A 27,511-nucleotide genomic window follows, 5' to 3' on the forward strand; every position below is an offset into this window, starting at 1 on the left:
ATTCTGTCCAATAACTGGCCCTAAAGTTTTACCTCGAACGAATAGTGGTATTATTTATTCATTTGTTTTCGCTGTATGTTGTTGATTCACCAAAATGAACCGGCTCATGAGAGTCGTTTTTTCGAGAACCGGACTCGCCCACATCAGCGGTGTTGTATGATTTTGATTCACTAAAATGAACCGACTCATAAGAATCATTCTTTCGAGAATCGATCTACACCTGTGGCGCCGTGTGTTTTTCATTCACCTAAATGAAACATGACTCAAAAGTGTCGTTTTTCGGAGAATTGAGAGTACAAAGACTACACTGGTGATATGTTTTTGATTCACTAAAAATGTAGTCTCTGTTTTCTTTTCTTTCTTTTTTTTGTAAAAGTCAAAAACTATGGAAGCTCTATGGAAGCCCATTTACGCCACGTAAGAAAAAAATTAATTATGACATATTTTTAATCTCATAATTTAAGATCTTTATCTCGTAATTATGACTCGAAATTATGACATTAAAAAGCATAATTATGAGATAAAAGTCGAAATTATGGTTTTAAAAGTCGTAATTACGAAATAAAAAGTCGAAATTATGACGTATAAATTCGAATTTATGACATACTTAAGTCAGAATTGTGAGATAAAAGTCGAAATTATGACTTAGCCTACTTAAATCATAATTATGAGATAAAAAGTCGAAATCATGACTAAATCGAAATTATGACTTTAAAAGTCATAGTTACGAGATAAAAAGTCCAAATTATAACTAATAATGTCGAAATTATGACATAAGTCATAATTACGAGATAAAAAAGCATAATTATGAAATAAAAGTAGAAATTTTGACCTTAAAAGTCATAATTACGAAATAAAATTCGAAATTATGATGTATAAGGTCAAATTTACGACATACTTAAGTCAGAATTGTGAGATAAAAGTCGAAATTATGATTTAGCCGAAATTGTGACTTTAAAAAGCATAATTAGGCTATGAGATAAAAGTAGAAATTATGACTTTAAAAGTCGTAATTATGAGATAAAAAGTCAAAGTTATAACTAATAAAGTCGAAATTATGACATAAGTCATAATTACGAGATTAAAAATCGAAATTATGAGATAAAAAGTCCAAATTATGAGTTTAAAAAGCATAACTATGAGATAAAAGTTAAAATTATGATTTTAAAAGTCGTAATTACGAAATAAAAAGTCGAAATTATGACTTATAAGGTCGAATTTATGACATACTTAAGTCAGAATTGTGAGATAAATGTCGAAATTATGACTTAGCCTATGCTTAAATCAATTACATTTGACAAAATCGAAATTATGATTTTAAAAAGCATAATTATGAGTTAAAAATCGAAATTATGACTTTAAAAGTCATAGTTACAGGATAAAATTTTTAAATTATGATTTATAAAGTCGAAATTATGACATAAGTCAGAATTGTGAAATAAAAAAGTCGAACTTATGACTTAAGTCATAATTATGAGATAAAAAGTTTAAGTTATGACTTAAGTTGAAATTATGACTTAAGTATGTCATAATTTCGACTTTATAATCATAACTTAAACTTTTTAAAAAGTCAAAATTATGACTTACTTATGTCATAATTATGAGAATAAAAGGCAAAGTTATGAGATAAAAAGTCAAAATTATGCCTTTACAAGTCAGATTGACTTCTCAATAAATTGTTCCATTAAAAAAAAGATTTTATTTCATTAAAATTGTAGATTTTTCATACATCATGCTTTACTGATTTTAAGAAGCTTGGTTGCCTTTCATGTAATACTGGTTTGGATGTAGTGGTGGTGATACATGCTGGGCCTTGTGAATGGAGAGTTTTATTTTGAAAGACATGGGGTTGGTTTCATTTGAAGTTTTCTTGTGTCTGAGAAATACTAATAGAACTGAAACTGAAACTGTATGCACTTCCTCCTGTATGTGAACAGGCCTATATCTACATAGTTCACAGACTGAATAAAACAGAATTGTAGAGATCTTAAGTTGTCTGTTTGAGAATTTCACTGTATATTAATATTAATAAAAATTATTAATAAAAACTTCCATAGTAGCACATCTTATTTCATCATTCTGTCTAGACTTTAACCCTGTGTGGCAAGTAAGATAGCTAAGCTTACTGATAAACACAATCTACTGTAAGTGTCACATATTTCAAAACTATGACCTTGTTTTCTATACACAGTGACAGTTTTCTTATTTCATATGGCCTTGTTTCTTGAAGATGATGCAGACACATGCAGGCGACTGTTTCCAAGGTAACCGCCTGTATGAAGTTGGTGAGATGGTGGAAACCGGGTTCTGTTAGGCCAGTTAGGAAAAAGGGCCCTCTTCATTCACAGTTCCTGCATGGAAGAGTGGACACAATAACATACAAACATGTACAAGGGAAAATGGCTTGAAAAAAAGTAGGCCTGATGACAAAAAGGGTCAAATAAAAATTAAGTGCATGCAGTGATTCTAAGTTGCTAAATGGAACAAAGTGCAGCCACAAAATTATCTAGGATAGAATGAGGTTCTCTTGGACTCACTCTTAACAAAAACGGCATTGTGTAATCTCTGGCAAGTGTTATTTAAAAGTAAGTATTTTGTGTGATAACCTGGTGTAGAAGTGCAAAACCTGTGCAATGGAAAAAAGTGATTTGATCTGATGAGTCGTTCCTGATGCCAAGATGTCTTGCCTTATTATAAAAACTGGTTTTATTGGCTTACAGTTTGTACTTGTAATATGGCCTTTCATTTCTCTGTCAGACTGTAAGTAAGACTGTCTGTATCTTGGAATTCTTTTAGGCCAGTGCATTTAAAATGTCTGATATTAAATAGATTAGCTGTTATCTTTGCAACGCAAACAGAAAATGCATGGTTTAATTTTAAACATAAGAAGTAAAATGTTATAATTCACCCCATAGTCTGGGTAAGTTGTACCCTATATATATACAGTCAAGCCCGAAATTATTAATACCCCTGGTAAATTCTGACTTAAAGTTACTTTTATTCAACCAGCAAGTTTTTTTTGACCGGAAATGACACAGGCTTCTCCCAAAAGATAACAAGACGATGTACAAGAGGCATCATTGTGGGAAAAAAAATATTTCTCAGCTTTTATTTACATTTGAACAAAAAAGTGGCATGTCCAAAATTATTCATACCCTTTGCAAACTGTCACAGTCTATGGGAAAATCCAAAGTTCTATACCATTCCAAATAGTCCAAGCTGTTCTAAAGCATCCTAATTACCCTGATTCATTGGGAACAGCTGTTTTAATCAACTCAACAGGTGAAAAACAGAAGCTCTCTGGTTTGTGGACAGTCATGGCTAAGACAAAGGAGCTCACTATAAAGGACCTGCGGGTGCTCATTGTGGCTGCTCACAAGTCAGGAAAGGGCTATAAGACCATATCTAAATGTTTTGAAGTTCCAGTGGCTACAGTGCAAAGTATTATTAAAAAATACAAGACATTCCGCACCGTGAAAAATCTCAGAGGACGTGGTCGGAAGTCAAAGTGACACCTGTGCTGGCCAGGAGGATAGTGAGAGAGGTAAAAAAGAATCCAAGGATCACCACCAAGGCCATCCTGATGAATCTGGGCTCTGCTGGTGGCAACATTTCAAGGCAGACAGTCCAACGGACACTGCACATCACTGGGTTTCACGGATGCAGACCAAGGAGGACACCACTTCTCCAGATAAGGCACACAAAAGCCCGCTTGGCCTTTGCAAATGCTTATCTGGACAATCTGGTCTCTGTCTGGTCTCTATCTGGTCTTCTGTTTTATGGTCAGATAAAACTAAAATTGAAATGTTTGGCCACAATGATGTAGCCTTCATTTAGTGTAAAAAAGGAGAAGCCATCAACCCTAAAAACACCATCCCCACTGTCAAACATGGTGGTGGGAATCTATTGTTTTGGGGGGTGTTTTTTAGCCGGTGGACCAGGGAAACTAATCACAGTAAACGGCACCATAAAAAAGGAGCAATACATCAAAATTCTCAACAACAACATCAGGCAGTCTGCAGAGAAACTTGGCCTTGGGCACCAGTGGACATTTCAGCATGACAACGACCCAAAACACACAGCGAAATTGGTGAAGAAATGGTTAGCAGACAAAAACATTAACGTTTTGCAGTGGCCCAGCCAGAGTCCTGGCCTAAATCCAATTGAGAATCTGTGGAGGGAGCTAAAGATCAGGGTGATGGCAAGGAGTCCCTCCAACCTAAAAGAGTTGGAGCTCATCGCTAAAGATGAATGGGCAAAAATACCAGTGGGGACATGCAAAAAGATGGTCAGCAATTATAGGAAGTGTTTGATTTGCTGTAATAGCCAAAAAAGGCTTTTCTATTGATTATTGAGAAGGGTGTGAATAATTTTGGACATGCCACTTTTTGTTCAAATGTAAATTTACCCCAGGGTAATTGGTGTATATATATACCAGTTACCCTGGGGTAAGATGTAACATTATGCAACAAGGATTTTGACAAAAAAATGGATTTGGAAAGCTTTGTATTCAACATTGACTTTTCAACATAACTGGTGTGTGTTTAACATCATGGTAATAAAACCATGACGTGCATGTGTGTGTGTTTAAGCATGTTTGTTATGTCAGACATAGCTTTCATAAAAAAATAGCTTACATAATGTCAGACATAACTTGCATGAAAAATATCTACACAGACACACAGATATAATTTAACATTGATGAGTTTAACTACAAAGCAGGGACTGCCATCACAAAATAAATGAAGTATAATAAGTTTTTTTTTTTTTTTTTTTTTTTACCTCAAAATACGTTTTTCTCATCTAAAATTTTCTGTCTGCCGCAGGACTTTACTTCCTCACATTTGGAATAAGGACTAAACTGAGAATGTGTTAAGTGAATTAAGTGATGTCTAACTTGTTTCTTATTTAAGAAAATTACTGCCCTGCTGAAAAACAACAGCTAAAACCAGTCTAGGCTGGTTGGCTGGTCTTAGCTGGAAGTAGCTGGTTTTAGCGGGTCTCCCAGTCTTGCCAGGCTGGGAAAGTGGCCAAAACCCCTCTGAAACCAGCCTGCTGACCAGCTAAAACCAGCCAACCAGCCTAGACTGGTTTTAGCTGTTTTTTTGTTTGTTTGTTTTTTCAGCAGAGTGACCCTATGTGGAACGGGACAGTTTTAGGATCTTTACTAAAACTTTAAATTCTTACTAAAATCACACAAGCCTTCTGTGACTTTTATACGACTTTTTACCTTCTTCTTTGCCAGGCTGTACAGACGCTCAAAATAGAGGCTGTTCTGTGATAGTGTGTTATTTCAGGTTTCTGTACTGGGAATTTATATCTCCGAGTAGTAAGATGTTAGGCAGGAGGTGGATTGCAAAATGTTTGTTTACTAGGGCTGTTCAATTCTGAAATTTTTGGAATCGGTTCCGATTCCTGATTCTGGAATCGATTGGATTCGATTCCAGAATCGATTCCTCACTTTTGTTTCCGATTCTTTTTCGATTCTTGTTTTTAAGATCGGAGGAAGCTAATTTTGCGATCGATGCAGGATGTAAAGAAAAAAAAAAGGGGGGGGGGGGGGGGGCACAAAACAACAAAAGAACCAAAACACAAATTATATTATACTGAAAAACATTATTTTTTCCGTCTTAGCCTGGACGAGGGTTTCACAAACACACGCACGCAAACGCCATGGAGGGAAACTGAAAAACATTCACAAACTATTTAATATATTTTACAGTTCAAGATAAAACTTAAAAGATGTAGTTATTAAATTATATGAAATATTTCAATATATAGGAATTATCGATTCATATTGAGTGCATTATTAAATTTTTATACCATCAATATTTAACGTATTTGTAATGAACTATATATAAGTATTTAAATAATTCACCCTTATAGGCTGTTTGTGTGTGAGCTTAATGTCTTTCTGCACTTGCTATAATATATATATATACATACACACTTAAGGGCGGTAAAAGTACTACAATTTATTATACTAGATATTGTATAATAAATCAAAAAGAAAGCGTCTTGAAAAATATAGGGAGTTTAAAAGGCAGCTGCATAATAAATAACCCTCTGCTGCCATCTATTGGTTATATGGGTAATTCCATATTATTATTTTTTTAAAAGACGTTGTTTTCTGCGAAAAGTCATTTTGTCCGATGCAGTTTTTTATGAATGAAAAATGAGTCCTTGAACTACATTTTATTTCACAGCTGTAGAGTTGGAAAATAATAAAGGCTTTAAAATACTGTGATAAGATTTTAAAAATGTGCTCATGACTTTGAAGGCAAGTTAGTGATTATCAAGAATATGATTAAGATGTCCTTGAAGAGAAGTATGGCTTGCTAGCTAACGTTAGCCTAAACAAGTTATGATAGTGTTTAGCTGTCAGCATTTAAATGTACAACTATGCAGATACAGAGAGTACGGGATTACCAGGCTCCGCATTTAAATGATATGTTGTTAAATAACAAGAAACTGAATGTTCACGCCGCTAACATTGTTTATAATGTTGCAATTATCATTTTTCTCAGTTTCTGATAAGAACGAGGCAGTAGATCAGTCTCAAGAGTGTCCACCTAATATATAGCACATATAAAATGAGCTTTAGCGGAAGTTTACGAGCTGCTTATCTTTATGCAGAATAACTATTAAGCAAGCAAGAGGCAAATTGCATGCATCCTTAAACACAGACGAGTTTAGAAATTACTCTTTTTCATTGGTGACCGAGATATGCAGCTTTCATGGGATGCAGTGTTCCGTTTGAGGCACCTAATTATGAGTTTTGCTGAACTGAAATTATTAGTTTGCACAAAGCAGGGAAAAGTGTGTGTGTTGCAGGACCGTAACGACCATAGATTTAAGACAGAGCTCCCTAGTATTCAGATTAGTATGTCAGTATGTGTTTTGCAGTGAAAATAAACTTCTAGACTGCAGCTGCGTTTTTTGTCAACCGAGTAGTCTACCTCAAGCAACATTTTTGTAACCGATTAAGATGTCAAAGCAGCAAAATGGCGCCACGTAGTGGGAAAACCTGATAGAACAACTGACAAAAAGACCAAAATGATTCATTTGTGGATAAGTGAAGAGTGCGACAAGTGATACCTCAGTTCTTTTCTCTGAGAGTGTTAGGCTATATATAGTAAGGCTTTCTACAAAGAAAAATATTATGTTGTATTTGCATTTTTCTATTTAAACACACAGTTGTGTCTATTTCTGGACACTCACTTAGTCTTAGACACTCATTTAGAAGTCAGCACTTCTGGAATTCACTGTGGTTTAGCCATGTGAAGTCATTTTTCCTCGAAAACCTGTAAACAGTAATCATCAAAACTGTAGCCTTAAGCTGCTTAACATATTCTTGTCATATTCTGCTTCAATTCTGCAAATTGGCGGCTCTAAACGTAAACAATGCCACTGAACCGAACAAAACTCGCATATTTTGCTGATTATTGCTGTTTAAAATGGTCAATTATTGTCATGTTTTGGCCTGTACTAAGCGGTCGGACCATTAAAAACATTTTGAGTAATAGACAAATTACTTCAGTCGTAAGGAAATTACGTTTTTTGAGTAAAACATTTCAGGATTTCTCTCCATATAATGGACTTCTATGGTGCCCCCGAGTTTGAACCTCCAAAATGCAGCTTCAAAGGGCTCTAAACGATCACAGCTGAGGAAAAAAGGGTCTTATTTAGCAAAATGATGGGTTATTTAAAAAAAAAAAAAATACAATTTATATACTTCTTAACCTCAAATGCTCGTCTTGTCTAGTTCAGCAAGACGAGCGTTTGAGATTAAAAAGTATAAAAGTTGTAAATGTTTTTTCGGAAATAACCGACCGTTTCGCTAGATAAGACCCTTCTTCCTCAGATGGGATCATTTAGAGCCCTTTGAAGCTGCATTTATACTGCATTTTGGAAGTTCAAACTCGGAGGCACCATAGAAGTCCATTATATGGAGAGAAATCCTGAAATGTTTTCCTCATTTCTGAACAGATAGGTGAAATATTAGGCAAATTTCTTAATTAATAATGTGCGTGCATATCTTCACACCTATTAACTTTAGTTTATCAAAATATTGTGCCCGTTTCTGCTCACTAAGTCCTTCTCTATATGATTTAGCAGCTTCCACACATTTTTTTCTGTGGTTTAAACATCATAAATTAGCAGAACAACGTATTCAGTAGTACATTAACTGTGCAATTTATGCATGCAATTACATCCGAGTATCGCCAATATGGCCGTGCATCCGGGTGCTGACCAAATCATGACGTACTGTACGTGCTAGTGCTTTATAGACTTAACAATCTGCAATAATCTCCTGAACAAGATTTTTTTTTGCATGTAGGACATGGAAATTCAAGAAGGAAACAGTGGTTTGACCTAGTTTTTTTCATGTGTAGTTAATAATGGGTATTTCGTTTAGTAACATTTTGAAAATGCAAGCAGTATCTGCCAACGTGAACTGTTTTTATCAGTTGATGGTCTGATCAGCTGATCAATTTATTTGTAGTAAACATGTTGAAAAAATCATATTGTGAATCTTCCAAAATGGAGATGTTTTGTTTGGATTTAGAAAAATACAGATATAAATGTAAGAGTATGTAAATACATTTTATTTACATTCAAATCACCTCAGGATTCTTTGGAATCATTTCAAAATGTCCAATTCAAATCAAAGCAACGTAATTGTCTTTGATGAGGTGTGATAATTAAGCAGGAATTCCTGCTCAACTGGACTGAACTTGTTTGAAAGTGAACATATTTTTATTGGGAATGTGTAATTAACTAACAAGGTCACAATTATTAAAGAATTATCCACATAACAAAAAACAAAACAAAAAAACAAAACATTGAAAACATGACCCAGGCAATGCAAAGTATTTCATTATTTGTAAGCTCACAAAGCATCAGTGGGGTCTGTCTACTTGTGTCTTGGCTGTGACGTCCTCCTGATTGTTCTCCATCCCGGTTCAGTAAGTTTCTTGAGCTCTGCACGGTGTTGTTTCAAACACATTAACCTCTTGCTGCACCCTGTTCTACTGTTCTCTCAGTCTCGATCTGGAGTCATGAACTGACCTCTAAATACCTGTGCATTTCTCATCAGGATCAGGCTGTGCTCTGAGGCATCGCTTAGTCTGAATAGCTGCCTCTCCTACTTACAGTCTATTGAGCTTTCTATCTTGACACCCTTGTGTCCTTTTCTACCTTTATTAATAGGTTTATATAGCTCAGTCTTCTCTAACAACACCTTATCTTCCAAAAGATTCAGTCGAACTTAAGGCGAATGACTAGCAAAATTAAAAAAATGTGGTTTATATGATTTTTTTTTTATTTGACCATATAGTTACATTGTCTAAAGAAGTGACAAATATTAGGTCTTACATTTAACAGATATGAGCAGATATATGATTATATAGTTATATGAAAATATATGCGTCAAAGTTAAATGGTATTTCTAACTATTTCAGTGCATTTGAGAAAAAAACTAAGATTTACTTCATTTTTATTTTGCAAGTTTTTTAAAAGTAAATTTAACAGTTTAACAGTAAATATTCATTTTACATAAAAGTAATTATTAAATATGAAAATAATAAGTTATGCGCACACATATTGTTTATATTTCATACAACATTAAAATAAGTAAATGTAATTTGAATTGGAAATTTTATAAAAGCTGTGAATAAAATGAATAAATAAATCAAACTTACACTAAACAGTTTTTGAACAGTAAGATTTTAAATGTTTTTAAAGAAGTTATACACTATACACTATACCATTCAAAAGAGAGTCTGAGCTTAGAGTCAGACTCATTTTTTAAATAGAAATTAATACTTTTATTTAGCAAGGATGCTTTAAATCGATCAAAAGTTAATTACAAAAAGATTTCAGATAAATGCGTTTTTCGGAACTTTCTCATCCCCCAAAAAACCTACTCTACTCTACTCAGCTGTTTTCAACATAATAATAATACTAATACTAAATGTTTTTGAGCAGCAAATCAACATATTAGAATGATTTCTGAAGCATCGCTGGAGTAATGGTGCTAAAATTCTGCTTGAAATCAAAGGAATAAATTACATTTTATTATATTTTATAATTATAATACATTTTTAATTATAATTTATTAATTATATTATAATTATATTTAATTATAATTTATTAATTATATTTATAAAATTTGAAATTGTACAGTTTTTTTGATCTTGGATAAAAAAAAAATAAAAAAAAATATTTAAAACATGAAAAATCGTACTGTTCAAAAACTTTTGACTGGTAGGCTAGTGTTAGTCTCGCGTAGCCAGACCTTCAGACTGACGGCGTTCCGTGGGCGTGATGTCTGAGGCTGAGACTAGGTTGTGCAGACCCTTCTTAAATAATGTTTTGATGTAAAACATTAATCCAAGAGACAAGGAAATATTGTTGTGCTCAGATGAAGGCTAATTGTAAGTCCAGGTGCGTGAAAACCAATAAAGTATGGAAGAGACTGTAGATGGTTCGCACTCTGAAAAACTAGACAAAGTCTTTAACAAAAAGAATCAATTATTTTAATAGAGCAAGAGCAGACGTTTCAGTCATCCAGCTATTCTCAATGCTCATAATGAATCAACACCAGACATGCAGTCAATTAATACTCAGTAGGTAATCAGGAAACAGGTAATTAATCCTTGTGATATTGAAAACAACAGAATATAATAAACAATAATATTAATAATATTTTTTAAAAAAGTTAACGCAAAAAATGTTTTTATTATAAAGTATATAAAATATTTGATTTATAATAATTATTATTACAATTTAAAAAAAGAACATAGGTGTTATTATTATTAGAATTTTTCCAACGTGTAGTAGAGCTACAGTGATCAGAATCAGAAAAGGCTTTATTGCCAAGTGTGCTTACACACACAAGGAATTTGTCTTGGTGACAGAAGTTTTCAGTGCAAAAGCAGGATGACAAAGTGACAAGTCACAGATAAAAAGAATAAATAAGTGATTAGAATAAATATGTGAAAAGACACAATAGACAATATAATGTAAGTTGTGTTATATACAATTTATGCAAGAGAATTTGAATGAGTGTAAGTATGGATAGCGGTATTGGACATGTTTTATTGCACAGTGGGGGGCATTTAACGGTTCATAAGAGAAAGAATTGTTACGAAAGGAACATGCCCTTTATAAAACTGCATTATTATTTTAAGTGATGTGCACAAAGCATTCATTCGTGCGCCCCTGTGTCCGAAAACGCACGTCAAATCTGGCAGATGGATCTTTTGTCAGGATATTTTTTCTGCAGTTCCTGGGAGCGTCTGAACGGGGCGGCCGTGATCCGGTCTGTCGCAGCGGGTCTGGTGTACTGCACGAGCTGCCGTAGAGTGTGTGTCACTCCCTCATCAGCGGCTCGCTGGAAACATGGCGTCAGTGCACACACGGGCGAGCCTCAACTCTGCAGACGGATAGAGAATAAAAGTGTGCACCGGGATTCAGATTACGCACTAGTCTTTGCAAAGCCGAGCTCTCTTTTCCTGGACATGTTCTGTTTCATGCACGGGTGAGCGGAGAGCCATCCCGTCGATTCGGCCCCGGTTATGGAGCCTCCGGATGAGATCAGGTAAGGGAAGCGCATCAGAACCAGTGCTTGCGTGTTTGAGTCTGTGTGTCTGTATGCATATATGTGTGTGTGGGTGATCACGCAACTACACAGCCGGGATTCAGGACACGCTGCCAAATAGTGCACCTATTGAGACCGTATTGGGTGCGACTAGAGCGCATGCGCTTCAACCCGCTAGTGATGGGAAATCCGAGTCATTTCCGCGAATCGTTCGCTTTAGATTCAGCAGTGTTTATGACAGACTGGCACAACATACACTACCAGTCAAAAGTTTTTTTTTAAAGATTTTTAAAGAATTTTCTTCTGCTCACCAAGCCTGCATTTATTTGATCCAAAATACAGCAAAAAAACTGTACAATTTTGAAATATTTTTAGTATTTAAAATAATTTATTTGTTTGAATATATTTTAAAATGTAATTTATTTTGTGATCAAAGCTAAATTTTCAGCATCATTACTGCAGTCTTCAGTGTCTCATGATCCTTCAAAAATCATTCTAATATGCTGATCTACTGTTCAAGAAACATTTATTATTATTAATTTTTAAAACAATTCAGGATTCTTTGAATAGAAATATGCAAAGATCATCATTTATCTGAAATACAAAGCTTTTGTAACATTATACACTATACCTTTCAAAATCTTGGAATTAGTATATATTTTTGGGGGGTGGGAAGGAGGTAGAAAGTAATACTTTTTCTTAGCAAGGATGTTTTAAATCGATCAAAAGGGATGATAAAGACATTTATAATGTTACAAAAGATTTCTATTTCAGATAAATGCTATTCTTCTAAACTTTCTATTATCGAAGAAATCTGAAAAGATTCTACTCTTATGAAAAGATTCTATTTTTCAGTATAGTACTAATAATTTTTTTTGAACAGCAAACCAGAATATAAGAATGATTTTGTGATCATGTGACACTAAAGACTGGTGTATTGATGTTAAATATTTCTGCTTTGAAATAACAGGAATAATTTACATTTATTTCTAAAATAAATATACATTTATTTTAATTAAATTTTAAAATATTCAAATAGAAAACGGTTATTTTACATAGTACAAATATTTTAAAATGTACTGATTTTGCTGTGCTTTAAATCAAATAAATGCAGGCTTGGTGAGCAGAAGAGGCTTTTAATAAATAAAAAAAAAATTTAAAACTTTTAACTGGTAGTGTATTTCACGCTTTAAAGAAGCCCCTGTTATGGTTTTATATAGTTTTATTATTAATAAATGTGTGTTGTAATTTCATGTCTGTTTTGTTGCAGCCTTGATTTAGCCCATTAAAAAACTAAAACTTGCACTAATGAACGTTCCTTCCGTTTTAATAAAATGGTGTTTATGAAAACTTTTATGTGCTCTGATAAAACTGAAATAGAGAAAAATAAGTAAATTAGTTCACCCTAAAATTAACTTTTATTCACCCTCAAGTTGTTCTAAACTTAAACTTATTGAAAAGTGTTACCATATTTGGAAGAATGTTAATAACCAACCAGTTGCTGGTACCCATTGATTTCCAATGGAAAAAGTCAATAAGAATCAGATCTGTTTGTTTACAAACATTTTTTAGAATATCGTCTTTTGTGTTTAGCAGAAGAAAAAAAAAATCATACAGGTCTGGAAAAACTCGAAGGAGAATAAATGACACATTTTTCGTTTTGGGTGGACCATCCAAAATCGCTCGTGTTTCTTTGGGATTCTTTGAAAAGAACCGACTCACTAGAATGATTCATTCACGAATCGCTCATCGCTGCAACTCGCTTCCTGCCACAAAGTGATCCCGCTTTGCAGCGCAACACTAAGCAGAATTTCACGTTAAAGTTGCAAACTTTTTCTACAAGAATTGAAAACCGCTACCTCAACGCAAACGTATGCAGGATTACACCCGTTTTTGTGAGGAAAACTCAGTGTTGATGGAAACAAGCCGACCTGTGGAAAAGGTAAAGAGACTTTGCGTCTATGTGCAAGATCATTGTACTCAGCTAGCCCGCGAGTTATGTTGCGGCGTCCTTCTCTCTTTCAGTTTCTGCAGTGCGCCTTTTAAAGTTTCAGGAATGTGTACTATTTCAGAGTGTTTGTGCATGGACAGATCACCGGTTTTATCCGGTCTCGATCTCAGGGTGCGATTGTATGTTTTGAGGTTCAGTCGGTTCAGTGTTCAAGTTTGTTTGCATCATTCCTCGAGTGCAGCTTGAATTGCAGAGAACTCTAAAAAACATCACGCACAACGGGTAAAGTTGGACATTGATCCGATAGCCGGTGTGAAGCAACAGTCGTGATTGAATATAAATTATCCAGCCGGTCCATCACGAGTCTTATGAGTCAGATTGACACACACTCCCTCGGTGAGTTGGGGAAATGTTTGATTTGCTATTCCCAGAAATCATCGGCTGCGCTCTGCTGAGCAGGAATTCTTGGATTTGACATGCAATGTGTTGTAATCGGGGAATTTAGTTGTTTGTGTGTGTTTTTTTGTTCACTAGTGTTTGGAGTTCTTTTGAGACCTATGTGAACTGTACAGCTTGTTCTGGCGTATTATTTTTCCCGTATCTCTTGTTGGCCTGTGGCCACATGCCTATTTGCAGTGGGTTATTTGCTGTCATCAATGCATATGAGTCTTTCTATTTAAGATCAAGTGTTGTTTGCCCACTGCCATGTGCACAAGGTTTTAGCTGATAAAGCCCAATGTAATGTTTTGTTGTAGTGTTTTCATAGTTTTGTCTCTTATGACCCCACGCAACGTCACCGAAAGTGTTTGCCCTGAATGCCTGGCGACAGCTTCTCAAGAATGCCTTGTTTTGTCTCTTTTCCTGCTCTCCCCACCCTTCCTAGCAATTCTTCTTGATAAACTGCTTTCATTGGTAACTGTTAATGATAGAGGTAACTTGTTTAGATCAGAGATTTGTTGTGCACTTTAATTTGTTTTTTATTGTGCATTTCATGTGCACTGTAAAATCAGCTTGCAGTGGCATTTATAGGTTGGAAAAGTGCTTAGTGTGTCAAGAATGTTTTTTTTTTGTCCTTAAGGTCAAGTGGATGCCTCTGGAATCTTTAGTGCATATGTCATTCAGTAATCTACCTGGCTATTATACTGCTATCAAGCAAGCATTTCTTCAGTATATGGTTGTTTAACTTGCAGAGCTGATGTTTTGACGTTTTACGTCATTGTGTAGCATGCTGTAAATCCCATCCCTGTTCATTTATGGCCACAGGCATGCCTCAATTCCAGGATGTGGCGCACTAAAAGAATGTTGACCTCACGTCCTGGAGGCACCCATGGCTGGATCTCATTAATTTATTTCTTTGCACAGTGCATAGTGCAATGCTTCAGATTGCGTTCTGTCCCACATTTTGTGGAATCATCATTTCTCCCTTACAGTCATTATTGCTAAGTAGATGCAATGCATTGTTTAAAGTGTGAAGTAAAACAAATGTTTTGGTCTGCTCAATTTTTTGTGTCGTGAGACAAGCAACAATGATGTGCCAGTTCTAACGCCATGGCAAAAGTTCCTGCAAAGCATGCTAACTGTTCTGTCGTTGGCTGTACAGATGAACACAGAACACTAGTTGGAGTCCCAGAATCAGACAATCTTTGCAGGTGTTGTAAAATGGATTCAGAAAAGCAAAATCTTTTATGTAGGGTTGAGGTCAAAAGTTTACATACACCTTGCAAAATCTGCAAAATGTTTATTATTAAAAAAAAAAAGAGAGATCAGACAAAATGCATATTATTTTTATTGATTACTGACCTGAATAAAAAAAAAATTAAATTAAAATTTAAATATAGTTCACAAGAGAAAATGATAGTTGAATTTATAAAAAAAAAAATAGTTTGTTTTGTTTAGTGAAAGTTGTTCATTAGTCTCTTGCTTGTCCTGAACAGTTAAACTGCCTGCTGTTTCTTCAGATCCCCCAAATTCTTTTTTTTAGGCATTTTTGTGTAGTTGAACCCTTTCCAACAATGACTATGATTTTGAGATCCAACTTTTCACACTGAAGACAACTGAGGGACTCAGTATGCAACTATTATTTACTGCAACTACTATCATATGCAACTATTATAGAAGGTTCAAAATGCTCACTGATGCTCCAGAAGAAAACCCGTTGCATTAAGAGCTGGGGTGTGAAAACTTGTGTTTATTGTATTGTTTGTATTTTTTTAAATGCTGAATCTTTATCTGACATAAAATAGCTTGTGAAGCTGTTATAGTATAAATATAAATACAACAATAAAATATAATCAAGGCATGCTTTTTGCACTTTTTCACTAAACATAGACGTCATTTTTAATTTGCCAAAATAGACAGGCAATAAACAATGGTATTAACCTTATTTAGTAATATATTTAAAAGCATGCAAATGGCATGCAGTTATCTCAGTAAATATTTTTGCATGAATGAAAGCAAGTAGTTGAATCAGTGTTTTAAACTGAAATTTAAAATAGAGATAACATTGAATATATAGATGATATTAACATTTTTTAAAAAGGAGACCTATTATGCCCCTTTTTACAAAATGTAATAAAAATGTGTCTGTGACGTTTCAGCTCAAAATACCTCTCAGATCATTGATTATATCATTTTGAAAATGCCCATTTTGAGTGGAAGTAAAAACACACTTGTGCATGTCTCTTTAAATGCAATTTAGCTGTCTCCTTTTCCAGAATTGGGCTGTTCCTTTGCAGCTTGTACCTCAGATATTCTAAAACACACACAAGTTACAAAAACAGTTGGTTATGTCTGTGAAGGTAAACAGCTGGGAAAGAAATCACATGTTTATATTAGATCTGTGTGGCAGCAGTGTAATATACAAGAAATAAATCAATAAATCCACTGCTTTCTTTTCTCCACTGAGGCTGGGACTCTAAATAGTGTTCTATGTTCATCTGTGCAGCCAACGATAGAACAGTTAGCATGCTTTGCTTGAACTTTTGCCATGGCGTTAGAACTGGCACGCCGTTGTTGCTTGCGAAAACAAAATGAAGGCAGCGTGGGTGGAAATGTGCAGATTAAGGGTGGTAATATTTAGGGTTGGGAATCGAAAATCGATTCCGATTCTGGAATCGGATACTTAAGATAAAGAATTGGACACTTGTTATAAAATTAAAATTTCGATTCCTCGTATCGATTCCTGGGTGCATTTTTTTTCATCTAGCAAACTGCCAGGACCTTCCGTGGTGATGTAAACATCAGTCTACTAGATGGTTCGCAGGAAGCGCTCGTAAGTGTGGCTACACTTTGTAAAAACCAAAGACAAAGCTACCGCTGCACGCAAACTTAGAGATCTGCAAGGGACGGATTTTTTTATTCCCGCGCCCGCCCTGCTCCAGCAGAAATGTATGTTATTTCGTCCCACTCTCGCCCGCAAAAGCTCACATAAAGTAACTTATACCCCCGCGGGAAGACAGGTATCTACTTCATCTCTTGGCTGCATGAAACAAACCCTCCCGTTAATGTAAAGGCAAAGATGATCAGAGTAATAGTAACGTACATTAGGCACGCATAAGTCCGCTGTTGATTCACAAACTATTCATGATTTCGGGGCTCTGATCCATAGTATTTTTGCGTGAAATTTCAAAATATTTGCATAGTTGTCAAAATGAATGTCCTGTAAGTGTTTTATAATGAATGCTTACCCATAGAGGTGGATCTTGTAAGGGTCAGTGGTGTTTATGCACATATGAGCACCAGCATCAACAGATTTAGAATGTATTTACTGTATTTTTTATTTATGTTTATTTTATAATAAATACAAACAGTAGATATTCAGTCAGTCCAGTTCAAAAGGACAGGTTGAGTGAGTGGTATTTTGGCATCTCCCTGTTGTTTGGCAGGTTCACTTACTTAAGAGTACTCTGAAGTTGTGAAGAATATCTGCATTAAATAATTCAGGAGCTTTAAATCTGTATATGTATATACATGTTAAAATGTTAGAGCAAAGGGTTTTCTTTTAAATTCAAAAGTATAGCTTTAATTTAAAGTTTGTTTGAATTTATGTTATAACATGAAGTAGAAAAACAAAAAGGCAAAACAAATGTTTTGGTTAATATAAAAGGTAAAAAAATAAACACCTTGTCAGGCATAGCAAGTCAGGCCTTGCAAAATTTACCCGAGAAGGAGGGGGGCTCCGGAATAAAAAAAGGTTGAGAACCCCTGTAATAAAATATGTTGCAAGCAAACACTGAAAATAAACATGTTTGATATTTTAATACTTGACTTTTGTTGTTGTTGTTTTTTTACAAAATTGGAATCGAAATTCAACCTATACCCAACCCTAGTAATATTGTAATAAGATCCTCTTACCATTTCACGGGGGTGTCTTACCAAAACAAAGTTATTGGGTTGTCGTCTTCAAGTATTCTGCTTTGGTAGATGCACTAGTGGAGACCCGATTATAGCACTTCTTTTATTATTTTGCGCTTGTGACATGAGGAGTTTACACAAAATTGGCCTACTAGCCAAATAAAACGTGTGCTTTTTTTCTTATCACTGCCAAAATAATATTCATTTTGCATTAACTATTGGATATTCCGAACGCTAGTATTTCACACAGCTGTGCTCTGAAGCCACACATGATGCTTTTGTGGTTTACATGAATGTTTCTGATATTTTTTTGGTTGCGAGGTTAGTATTTTTGGCTTGTATGTTGGCCAAGCACCTGCATCTCTCTGCCCAGCGGAGCTTCAGCCCACTGTGTCCTCTTTTTGACTTGCCTTCAGGAAGGAAGTGCCGAGATGTAACGCATATCATCCTAAAGCGATCGCTTGTCTAGCTAAACTCCCAAAACAGTCTTTAGTTTCTCATGTAATACCTTCCATTATGCTTTCAATTGTCCGGAGAGGGTGTGCACCAGGGGTGGAGGTTAGAATAGCAGCTTATGTTGAGTCCTCAATGCAGAGGTATCGACTAGACAAGGTTGGTGGATTTTCATTGGTCCCCCGTGCAACACTCAGTCCATTCTGCTCCACATGCTCATGTCTTAATGTCACCCACCCACCCACACACCCACCCACACACACACACACACACACACACACACACACAGTCATTCTGCCTTGCGGCCTCAAATGGTCATTATGTGGACACAGGAAATGATATTGTACAAATCTGTGGCATAGTGATGGGAAATAGAGCAAAGGAAGTGGCTTGTTTTAAAATTAGAGGAAGTCTGCTTTAGCATTCCTGGAACTTACTTTTCATAATGTGACTTTGTGCTATTATCCACTTCATTCATCCACAGCCAACATCAGTCACTCCATGCATAAGTTGTATAGGCTACAATTATAGGAATGAATCATAGATCTAATTTGTGCCTATAGAGTTCTTATTTAAGAGGCCAACCTTTAACTTAACAAGCAACCGTACTTTTATTTAGTTTGAGTCATGCAATTATAGGAAATGTGTTTTCTTGCAGAATGCAAATGTATTTTTAGTATGGAAGCACGTGTTTGTTGTGATATGGGCGATGCAAATCAATAAGACCGAAACCTTAAAGTGCAGCACTTGTGCTGCTTTCACAAGAAGGAAAATGTGCAGGAATGAGAGTCGTTCTGGATCTTGATAGGCTTGGTAAAACAGTTTAGTAATGGCCTGAGTGCATCACTTTTGACTGTGCAGTAGAACATAATTTTGACAGGCCATTTGTGGTGCATGCTTTTATAAATATTCACAAATTAACTATTTTGAGCATATGAAGCTCTAATGGATCATTTCTGCACCAACAGAACTGCAAATTAATCGCAAATGTTCAGCATTAGTTGATCTGATGTTTTGTTCTTATTCTGGCTGCACAAACAAACAGCTTGCAATTTTATTTGGTGCTGCTTGTAATGCAGAAATTACACACTTTGCTTTTAACTTTTTCGTAGGCTCAGAACCGCATATGCAAAAACCCAAACCAGAATTGTTACACTTCCTTACACAGATTGTACCTTCGCATCTGTGAGGAAATATTGAATATCAATTGCATGACGACATGAGCTCAGAGAAAAACACTCAAGGGAACATTACAGGCCTGTGGAGTTGTTTACTAACAACATCTCTGGTTTTTATTTCCAGTGCTTGTGGGGAAAGGTATTATGCATGTAAGTTTGGTACTTTGTCTGCAAATAACAACTGTTGGGCCTTATCATATCAGTTTTATTTTTGCCCAAATTCCACTTTTTATTTAAAAATTTTTTCAAGTTATTTTTTTTGTTAAAATTTTTCTGGATTCCATTTTTTCAGTTTAAATTTTTCTAGAATGTGTAATTAATTGAAATCTTGAAACCTAAAATATTTAACAGCAATTTGTTAAAAGGATTCATTTTTGGATCCATTTTAATGGTTTCATTAAATGTTAAATGGGCTGCAAAATGATTAGTCATGATAAATTGTTTCAAAATAAGATTTTTAGTACATACTATGAGTGTGGACTGTGTAAATTTATTATGTGTATATATAAATACATATGTATATATATTTAAAAAATATTTGTATTGCTTGTATTTGTATGTAAGCACTTATATAAATATAAATATTTTACATATAAATCTAACATATTTTTCTTAATATATACATGTGTGTGTGTATTTATATATACATAATGAATATACACAGAACACACACTATATATTATATATATTTTATGTTTTTTATAGTTATATATATTCTATTTATTTATTTATTTATTTTCAGAAATACTGTGTGTATTTACATTTTCCGGCTGAATACATTCTGGTAATTTATTTATTTTGATAAATGTTCCTTTATAAATAATTTTATTAGTACTATCAATCCATTAAGTAATACATTTCTGCCACAGTTTCTTCAAACTAAATCAAACTTTTATTTTGACAGGTTGCTGTGAAGACCTTTAATTTTCTGTATGTATATTTTTCTCAAAAGAAATGGAAAAGAATTCTACTCAAGTGCCTATCGGAGCAGTTCTAGAGATTGTTTATGTTCATGCACTCGTATATAGAAGCGGCAGAGGCTAAAAACACAGAGCGTCATGCGCAATTCAGTGTAGTAACGGAAACTGTGGCTGCGCCCATTCCTTCACACAGAAACACATAGAAATGCAGGATTTATATTTAAATAGTAGTTTTGCAGCTTAATATTCACAGACACTAATCCATGTTGGATTTTGATTTAAGTGCACTGACCTACTTTTGATTTATTAATTTATTCAAATTCTGTGACATTCCGCATTATACAGTATATTTCATTTTTATTACTGGATTCCGCGGTTTGGTTCGCATTTTCGCAACAGCCCTTCAACTGTTTTGATAATCAATTAATCTGTTAGATTTTTTTTTTTTATCTAACTGCTGTTATGATGCATTTTTCTCAAATAAATGAATGTAAATTAAATAAATGTAAGAGCACATTGATAAATGATAGTGAATACATCTACAGTGTAGCAAAATATTTCTTCAAATGCGGTTCTTTTGAACTTTGTTCATCAAAGAAAAAAAAAACACTTCTTGTTTTCCACAAAATATTAATCACCACAATTATTTTCAACATTGATAATAATGAGAAGTGAGAATTGTCTGTGGGTGTCTTTGGTTACCTGTGTGTCAGTGGTGACTAATAGTGCCCAATCAGGTCTTCTCGTGTCTTGCAGGGCCTCAATCAATCAGCCGGTGGCTCAGCAGGGATGTTGTCCGTGTGTTAGAGAAGGAAGTGTGTGTGTGTGTGTGTGTGTGTGTGTGCACATGCTAGCGGCAGCAAAGAATTGCTTGTAAGGCCTTATGTCAAAGTTACATAAGTTTGCGGCGTGGCTTACTATTTGTTCCGCGTTGTCTGTGACATAGTGTTCTTTTAGGTTTTGGCCACGTCTGTGAACGTCCTTTGAAGAACAATTTCATTTACTGTCATTCTATCCCTGTGTTCATTACAAATCCATGTTCCTTCTGCAAATTTTTGTTGGATTTGTATTTTTCCATGGAAGGGAAAAATAGCAAATACAGTACCTCATTATCTTATCTGCCTCCTTATTAGGTGAATCTTTAGAAAACTCTCCCAAAAATATCTAGGTCATATTTTGCCCCAAAATCAAAAGAAAATGTTGGTTTTATAAAGAAAAAAAAACAACCTTTTGTTATGACAGTTTACCTTTTAAGGTGATTTTAGAATAAATGTGACTCTGGACCAGCGCTAATTTTGACAGCAAATTTGGATTTAGTCATAGTCTTCTGACTCAAATGATATTTAGTTTTACTCATATTTTAGTCATCTGAATTGTTTTTAGTTTTAGTCTAGTTTTATTCGACTAAATATCATAAGATTTTAGTTGAGTAAATCTACAGTAGATTTAGTCTGCTAAAATCTACTGGGTTTGCTTACATTGTAATGCATTTATTAAACATTTCTCTAAAATGATAAAACTGATTGTACAGGTTTGATATTAAGCTTTTATCATGAAAGACACAGATTTAACTGTTGTTGCATGCAACATGTCTTTATATTGAAATTAAATGAAACCACTTCTCATAAATAAACAGGAACATGGTCTTCTTTTCAATGAAATATCAATGGTAATTATGGGCTAATAATGTATTCTTTATAACAGTTTGTTTACCACATTCTTCATTCTTCCAAACAGACATATTTATTTTTATAAATAAATTTAGATTAATCTGTATTAGGGCTACTAAAGTGATTCAGTCTTGCTTTTGTTGCTTGATTAACAGCAATGACTCGGACAACAGCAACTAAATTAGGCTGCTGTCACTTTAAACCCGAATGCCCGGATGCAATGTACTGATACGCGTCCGGTATTCTCCGAGTGCGTTTACGTTAATACTCATCAAAACGAGCAATTCGACATCAAATTGTTTGTATTTCTCTGTTCATGAGACATGAAAGTGTACTCGTGCACCAGATTCGTTCTGAATGAATCTCTTCCCAAATCGTCCCTTCATAACATTTGTTTCGTTTTTATTCATTGACTAAAATGTCAATAGATTTTCGTCATAGTTTTTGTCATTCAAAACTACTTTTTGTTTAGTTATCATCTCGTTTTCGTCAGTGAAAAAATGTTGTTGATGAAAATTGACAAATTCCCGTCAACTAAATTAACACTGCCCTGGACCACAAAACCAGTCAAAAGGGTCAATTTTTTGAAATGGAGATTTGAAAGCTGAAAGATGAATAAATAAATTTTCCGTTGATGTTAGGATATGTCAACATTTGGCTTAAATACAGCGATTTGAATATCTAAAATCTGTGGGTGTCAAAAATATTAAGAAAATTACCTTAAGTTGTCCAAATTAAGTTCTTAGCAATGCATATTACTAATCAAAATTAAGTTTTGATATATGTGTCAGTCTTAAGTCGCTGGGGTATATTTGTAGCAATAGCCAAAAATACATAGTACGGGTCAAAATTATTGATTTTTCTTTTATGTCAAAAATCATTAGGATATTAAGTAAAGATCATGTTCCATGAAGATTTGTTTTGTATAATTCCTACTGTAAACCTATCAAAATGTAATTTTTGATTAGTAATATGCATTGTTAAGAACTTAATTTGGACAACTTTAAAGGTGATTTTCTCAGTATTTTGATTTTTTTGCACCCTTAGATTCCAGATTTTCAAATATATGTATCTCGGCCAAATATTGTCCTATCCTAACAAACCATATATCAATAGAAAGCTTATTTATTGAGCTTTCATATGATGTATATATCTCAGTTTTGTAAAATTTAACCTTATGACTGGTTTTGTGGTCCAGGGTCACATATTTACAGTAGGAAATATCTTAATGGAACATGATCTTTACTTAATATCCTAATGATTTTTGGCATAAAAGAAAAATGTATTGTAGGCTATTGCTACAAATAAACGGAAGACTGGTTTTGTGGTCCAGGGTGACAAATGTGTACAGACAGGAGGATTTATTGTACAGCATTACAGTAATGAGTGATATTTTGTTAATTATGCATTACAGTAATGAGGAAAAAAAGACCTCATTTGTGGGATGGGTTGCTTTAATTTTAAATAGAGTCTTAACTCTCTAAAGTGCCATTTAATTGATCAAAAATGCAGTTAAACAGTATTATTGTAAAAATGATTACAATTTAAAATAACTCCTTTATACCGAGTATATTTTTAATTATTTATTCCTTGGATGGCAAAGCTTAATTTTTAGCATCATTTCTCCAGTTTTCAGTGTTGATTTTGGTGCTCAGGAAACATAATACATTTTTGAAGATACTTGGATAAATAATAGAAAGCAATTTATTTGTAACAATGTCTCTCCTGTCACTTTTGGTCAATTTAATGCATACTTGCTGAATAGAAGAATTTCTTTAAAATATATATATTTTTTTTCCCTTTTATTTAACATTCTAAATTAAACGGCCAAGTTCTTAAATAATTCTTCATTTAAAACTTCAGTGGGCCGGGGACAATTTGTAAATACTAAGAGATAAGTTTCCCCAAAAATTTTAATTCTGTTATTATTAATACTCGCCCTCATGTCGTTTTAAACCCGTAAGAACATCTTCGGAAACTTAGAAATGTCAGAAACATAGCTTTGTAAAATTACGGTTGAACCACTGAACCATTTTAACAATGTCCTAACTGCGTTTCTGTGCCTAGACCATAGTAGTTACATTGTTGTCTATGCAGGGTCAGAAAGCTCTCAGATTTCATGAAAAATATCTAAATTTGTGTTCTGAACAAAGAAGAACAAAGGTCTTACGGGTTTGGAACGACATGAGGGTGAGTAATTAATGACAGAATTTTCATTTTTGGGTGAAATATCCTTCTAATGTATCTATAGTATATTGAAAACTATCAAAAGTATTAAAACATGAATAATTTCAGCAATGTCATTCACTCCTATCACTGGCTGCAACCAGCTATTAGACGGCGAGACCGTTTGGTCCACGTGCCGCTCACACACAATGAAGCGCCGCAGGCTGCAACAATGGCTCCAGTGGCGGATGGGGTCAGAGTTCACTGGCCTCTCTTGACTGCAGTGAGGCAGATGTGGTCAGCTCTGTTTATGGCCCTCGTCAAAGGCTGTAACATTCCTCTGCTGTATAGTTTGTTCCCGATAACCTTGGACGAGCTATTCAGTAGACCTGAACTCCATATGCAGCCGTAAATCAACAACTTGTGCTGCTTTTGTGCATTATGGGGTTGCACTCAGCGCTGTCGTGGTGTTCCGGCGGGTTGGATGCCTTTGAGTGGGGTGATAGCACAGAGGCGGAATTCTCTAGACCTTTCCGCTCTAGTGCTCAAGCAGCGTTCAATGGAGATACGTCATGACAACCAAACAAACAGCCGGAGCCTGGGTGATTTCACCATTTCCTGTGTCATTCCTGAAGGGTTTGGTCACAGTTAGACTCTGCCCAGGGCTGCACCTTCAAACACAAACATTCTGTCAGTCTCCCAGCAAGCTTTTGAGAGTCGGACTAGGCTGTTTCAGCTTAAATTTTGCACTAAAACACCCTGCATGCAACTAGTTTGCTTTCTGCACAGATGTTATTTACATGTGAGAAAAAATGCGAGAGAAAAAAAGGAGTTATGGAAACTTTCTCATTGCTTGTGTGGTCACGTTTTTTTAGAAATGATCATTCATTGTTGAAAAAAGACATTTGGTTTGCATGCAGTGTGTTTAAATGTAGGATTGCACGATTGAACAAAGTAGCTGAAAAAGGGATATAGCTTAGTGTGATTATCAACTCACAAATTCTGCAGTTCAATTCGATTAATATGTGACCCTGGACCACAAAACCAGTCATAAGGATCAATTTATACAAAATAAATAAGCTTTCTATTGAAGTATGGTTTGTTAAGATAGGACAATATTTGGCCCGAGATACAACTATTTGAAAATCTGGAATCCAAATGTTGCCTTTATCGCCTTTAAAGTAGTCCAAATTAAGTTCTTAGCAATGCATATTACTAATCGAAAATTGTGTTTTGATATATATTCACGGTAGGAAATTTACATGATCTTTATTTAATATCCTAATCATTTTTGGCGTAAAAGAAAAATCAATAATTTTGACGCATACAAGTCATTTTTGGCTATTGCTACAAATATATCTTTGCTACTTACAAGGTTTTGTGGTCCAAGGTCACATATGTGCTGTAAATTTGAAGAATGGCAATGTGTTTAAACACTGGCAGCTCATAATGTAGTGCGTTTTTTAGTGTCTCAGAATGGCTTGATTTGCAGAAAATGCTGCTCCTCATGAACTCGTTTCTGCATGTACTGTGAGTTTGGGTCGCCTATAATGTGCATTTGGGAACACGTTGGGACTGCAATCTTTCCAAACTTGTAATGAGGACTACTTATAAACCAACAAAAGAGAAGCATGAAGGTCTCCTTGTGGCTTTCAACCACAACAAAATCATTTTGAAGTTTGAAAATAAAGAAATTAAGGGGATAGCTCACCCAAAATGTAAAATTCTGTCGTTAATTACTAACCATTGTGTCGTTCCAAACCTGTAAGACCTTTGTTTATCTTCGGAATATAAATGAAGATTTTTTTGATGAAATCCGAGAGCTTTCTGACCCTTCATAGACAGCAATGCAACTGCCACGTTCAAGCCCAGAAAAGTAGTAAGGACGTTGTAAAATGGTCCATGTGACATCAGTGATTCAACAGTAATCTTAAAAAGCTACAAGAATACATTTAAAAAAAAAAAAAAAAAAAAGCCCTACAAAAAAAAGCACAACAACCATGGAGCTTTAAAAAGCTCTGCAATCGCAGTTTCTTATCAGAAAAGCCACAATTCGATTTTTCCCTCCCAAAATGTTGCTCTTCTGAAGTGAATCAGCTAAATGTAAATGATGGGTCTTGGGGTGGTATCCATATGTTAAGTGGCGGCAGCGGTGGGGTGCTGGGTGTTGGGCGAGCTGTGTCTGAATGTTCTGGCACGAGGACCACAATACCCTGCAGCAGGTGTCTGGGGGGACTTTTAAGCTGGCTGGAGACTCCCTGGGGGCTTGTGGGTGAATTTATGTATGTGTGAGGGGCAGATGGATGACTCTAGCTTTGCTCTGAGTGGTCTTTGTGAGTGGAATCACAGATTAACTCAACCAAAGTCTGACCCCACTGTGAAAGTGATCCCTTCCTCCATTGCCTGACAATGGCCCTGTATCAATATCATTTTCCTCCCACACACGCACACAGAGACATGCACGTGTCCAAATACACCTACATACACAGTTTGTCTCAGCATGATGGCGAGTTTTGCACCAGTTAGCAAATCAGTCTCTTTTTTTTTTTTTGTTCGCTTCAGCGTTTATGGAATGAATTTCCTCTTCCGATTTGTAAAAACTGTAAGACTGTATGTGCTTCTTGAGGTTCTTGTAGAGTTATTGTCTTAAATTCTTTTATTTTGATAATAGAAATGTGGTTTAGCTTTTGGTTTTGCTCCATAATCATATTTTGGATTGTTGTGATTTCTGTTCAGGCTCAAGGACTCATCCAAAGATGCGCCCCAGCAGAACACTGAGGTGGATGAGTCTTGGGACGAGCCCAGCCAGGAAGAGGAGAATCTCTACAGCACCTCCCCTCCCCGCACTCCTCGGCAGATGAAACGCATGTCCAACAAACACCAGAGAAGCAGCCAGGGGTCAAAGGGCAAAGGTGAGAGCCCTTAACTTTGCAAATTTCTGAAGCATATGGTGTTAGGGCCCCAGGGATATCAGTGGTGCACGCCCATCATTCTGGAGTGCCATTGAGATCATGTTGAATGAAAATGAAGGTTTTGACAATTGCATGAGGAAAACCACAGTATCTCTAGCTCTGTGCGCTGATATTTAATAAAGAAGGGGAATTTTTTTAAGGAATATTTCATTAAAGAATAATAAGTAGTGCTGCAACACCTAAGTAGTTCTACTGTTTGTTTGGAATTGTTTTCGTTAGCGAACTTGAGCAAAACCAGACAAT

General features: G+C 35.1%; 1 protein-coding gene across 3 annotated transcripts in view; it reads left to right on the forward strand.

Annotated features, from left to right (window-relative positions):
- The first annotated feature begins 11,367 nt into the window (after positions 1-11,367).
- map3k4 (mitogen-activated protein kinase kinase kinase 4) overlaps positions 11,368-27,511 on the forward strand; it is a 45,284-nt gene continuing 29,140 nt past the window's right edge. For 2 of the 3 annotated variants that reach the window (XM_073833787.1, XM_073833788.1), the window contains exons 1-2: positions 11,368-11,605; positions 27,033-27,208. In XM_073833787.1, coding sequence (XP_073689888.1) covers positions 11,583-11,605; positions 27,033-27,208 — 199 coding nt within the window. In that variant the 5' untranslated portion in view covers positions 11,368-11,582. Of the gene's footprint in view, positions 11,606-13,409; positions 13,548-27,032; positions 27,209-27,511 lie in introns of those variants that run through there. The other variant, XM_073833789.1, reaches the window with a different exon arrangement.

This window comes from Garra rufa, chromosome 2, assembly GCF_049309525.1.
Source record: "Garra rufa chromosome 2, GarRuf1.0, whole genome shotgun sequence".
Classification (NCBI taxonomy): Eukaryota; Metazoa; Chordata; class Actinopteri; order Cypriniformes; family Cyprinidae; genus Garra; species Garra rufa.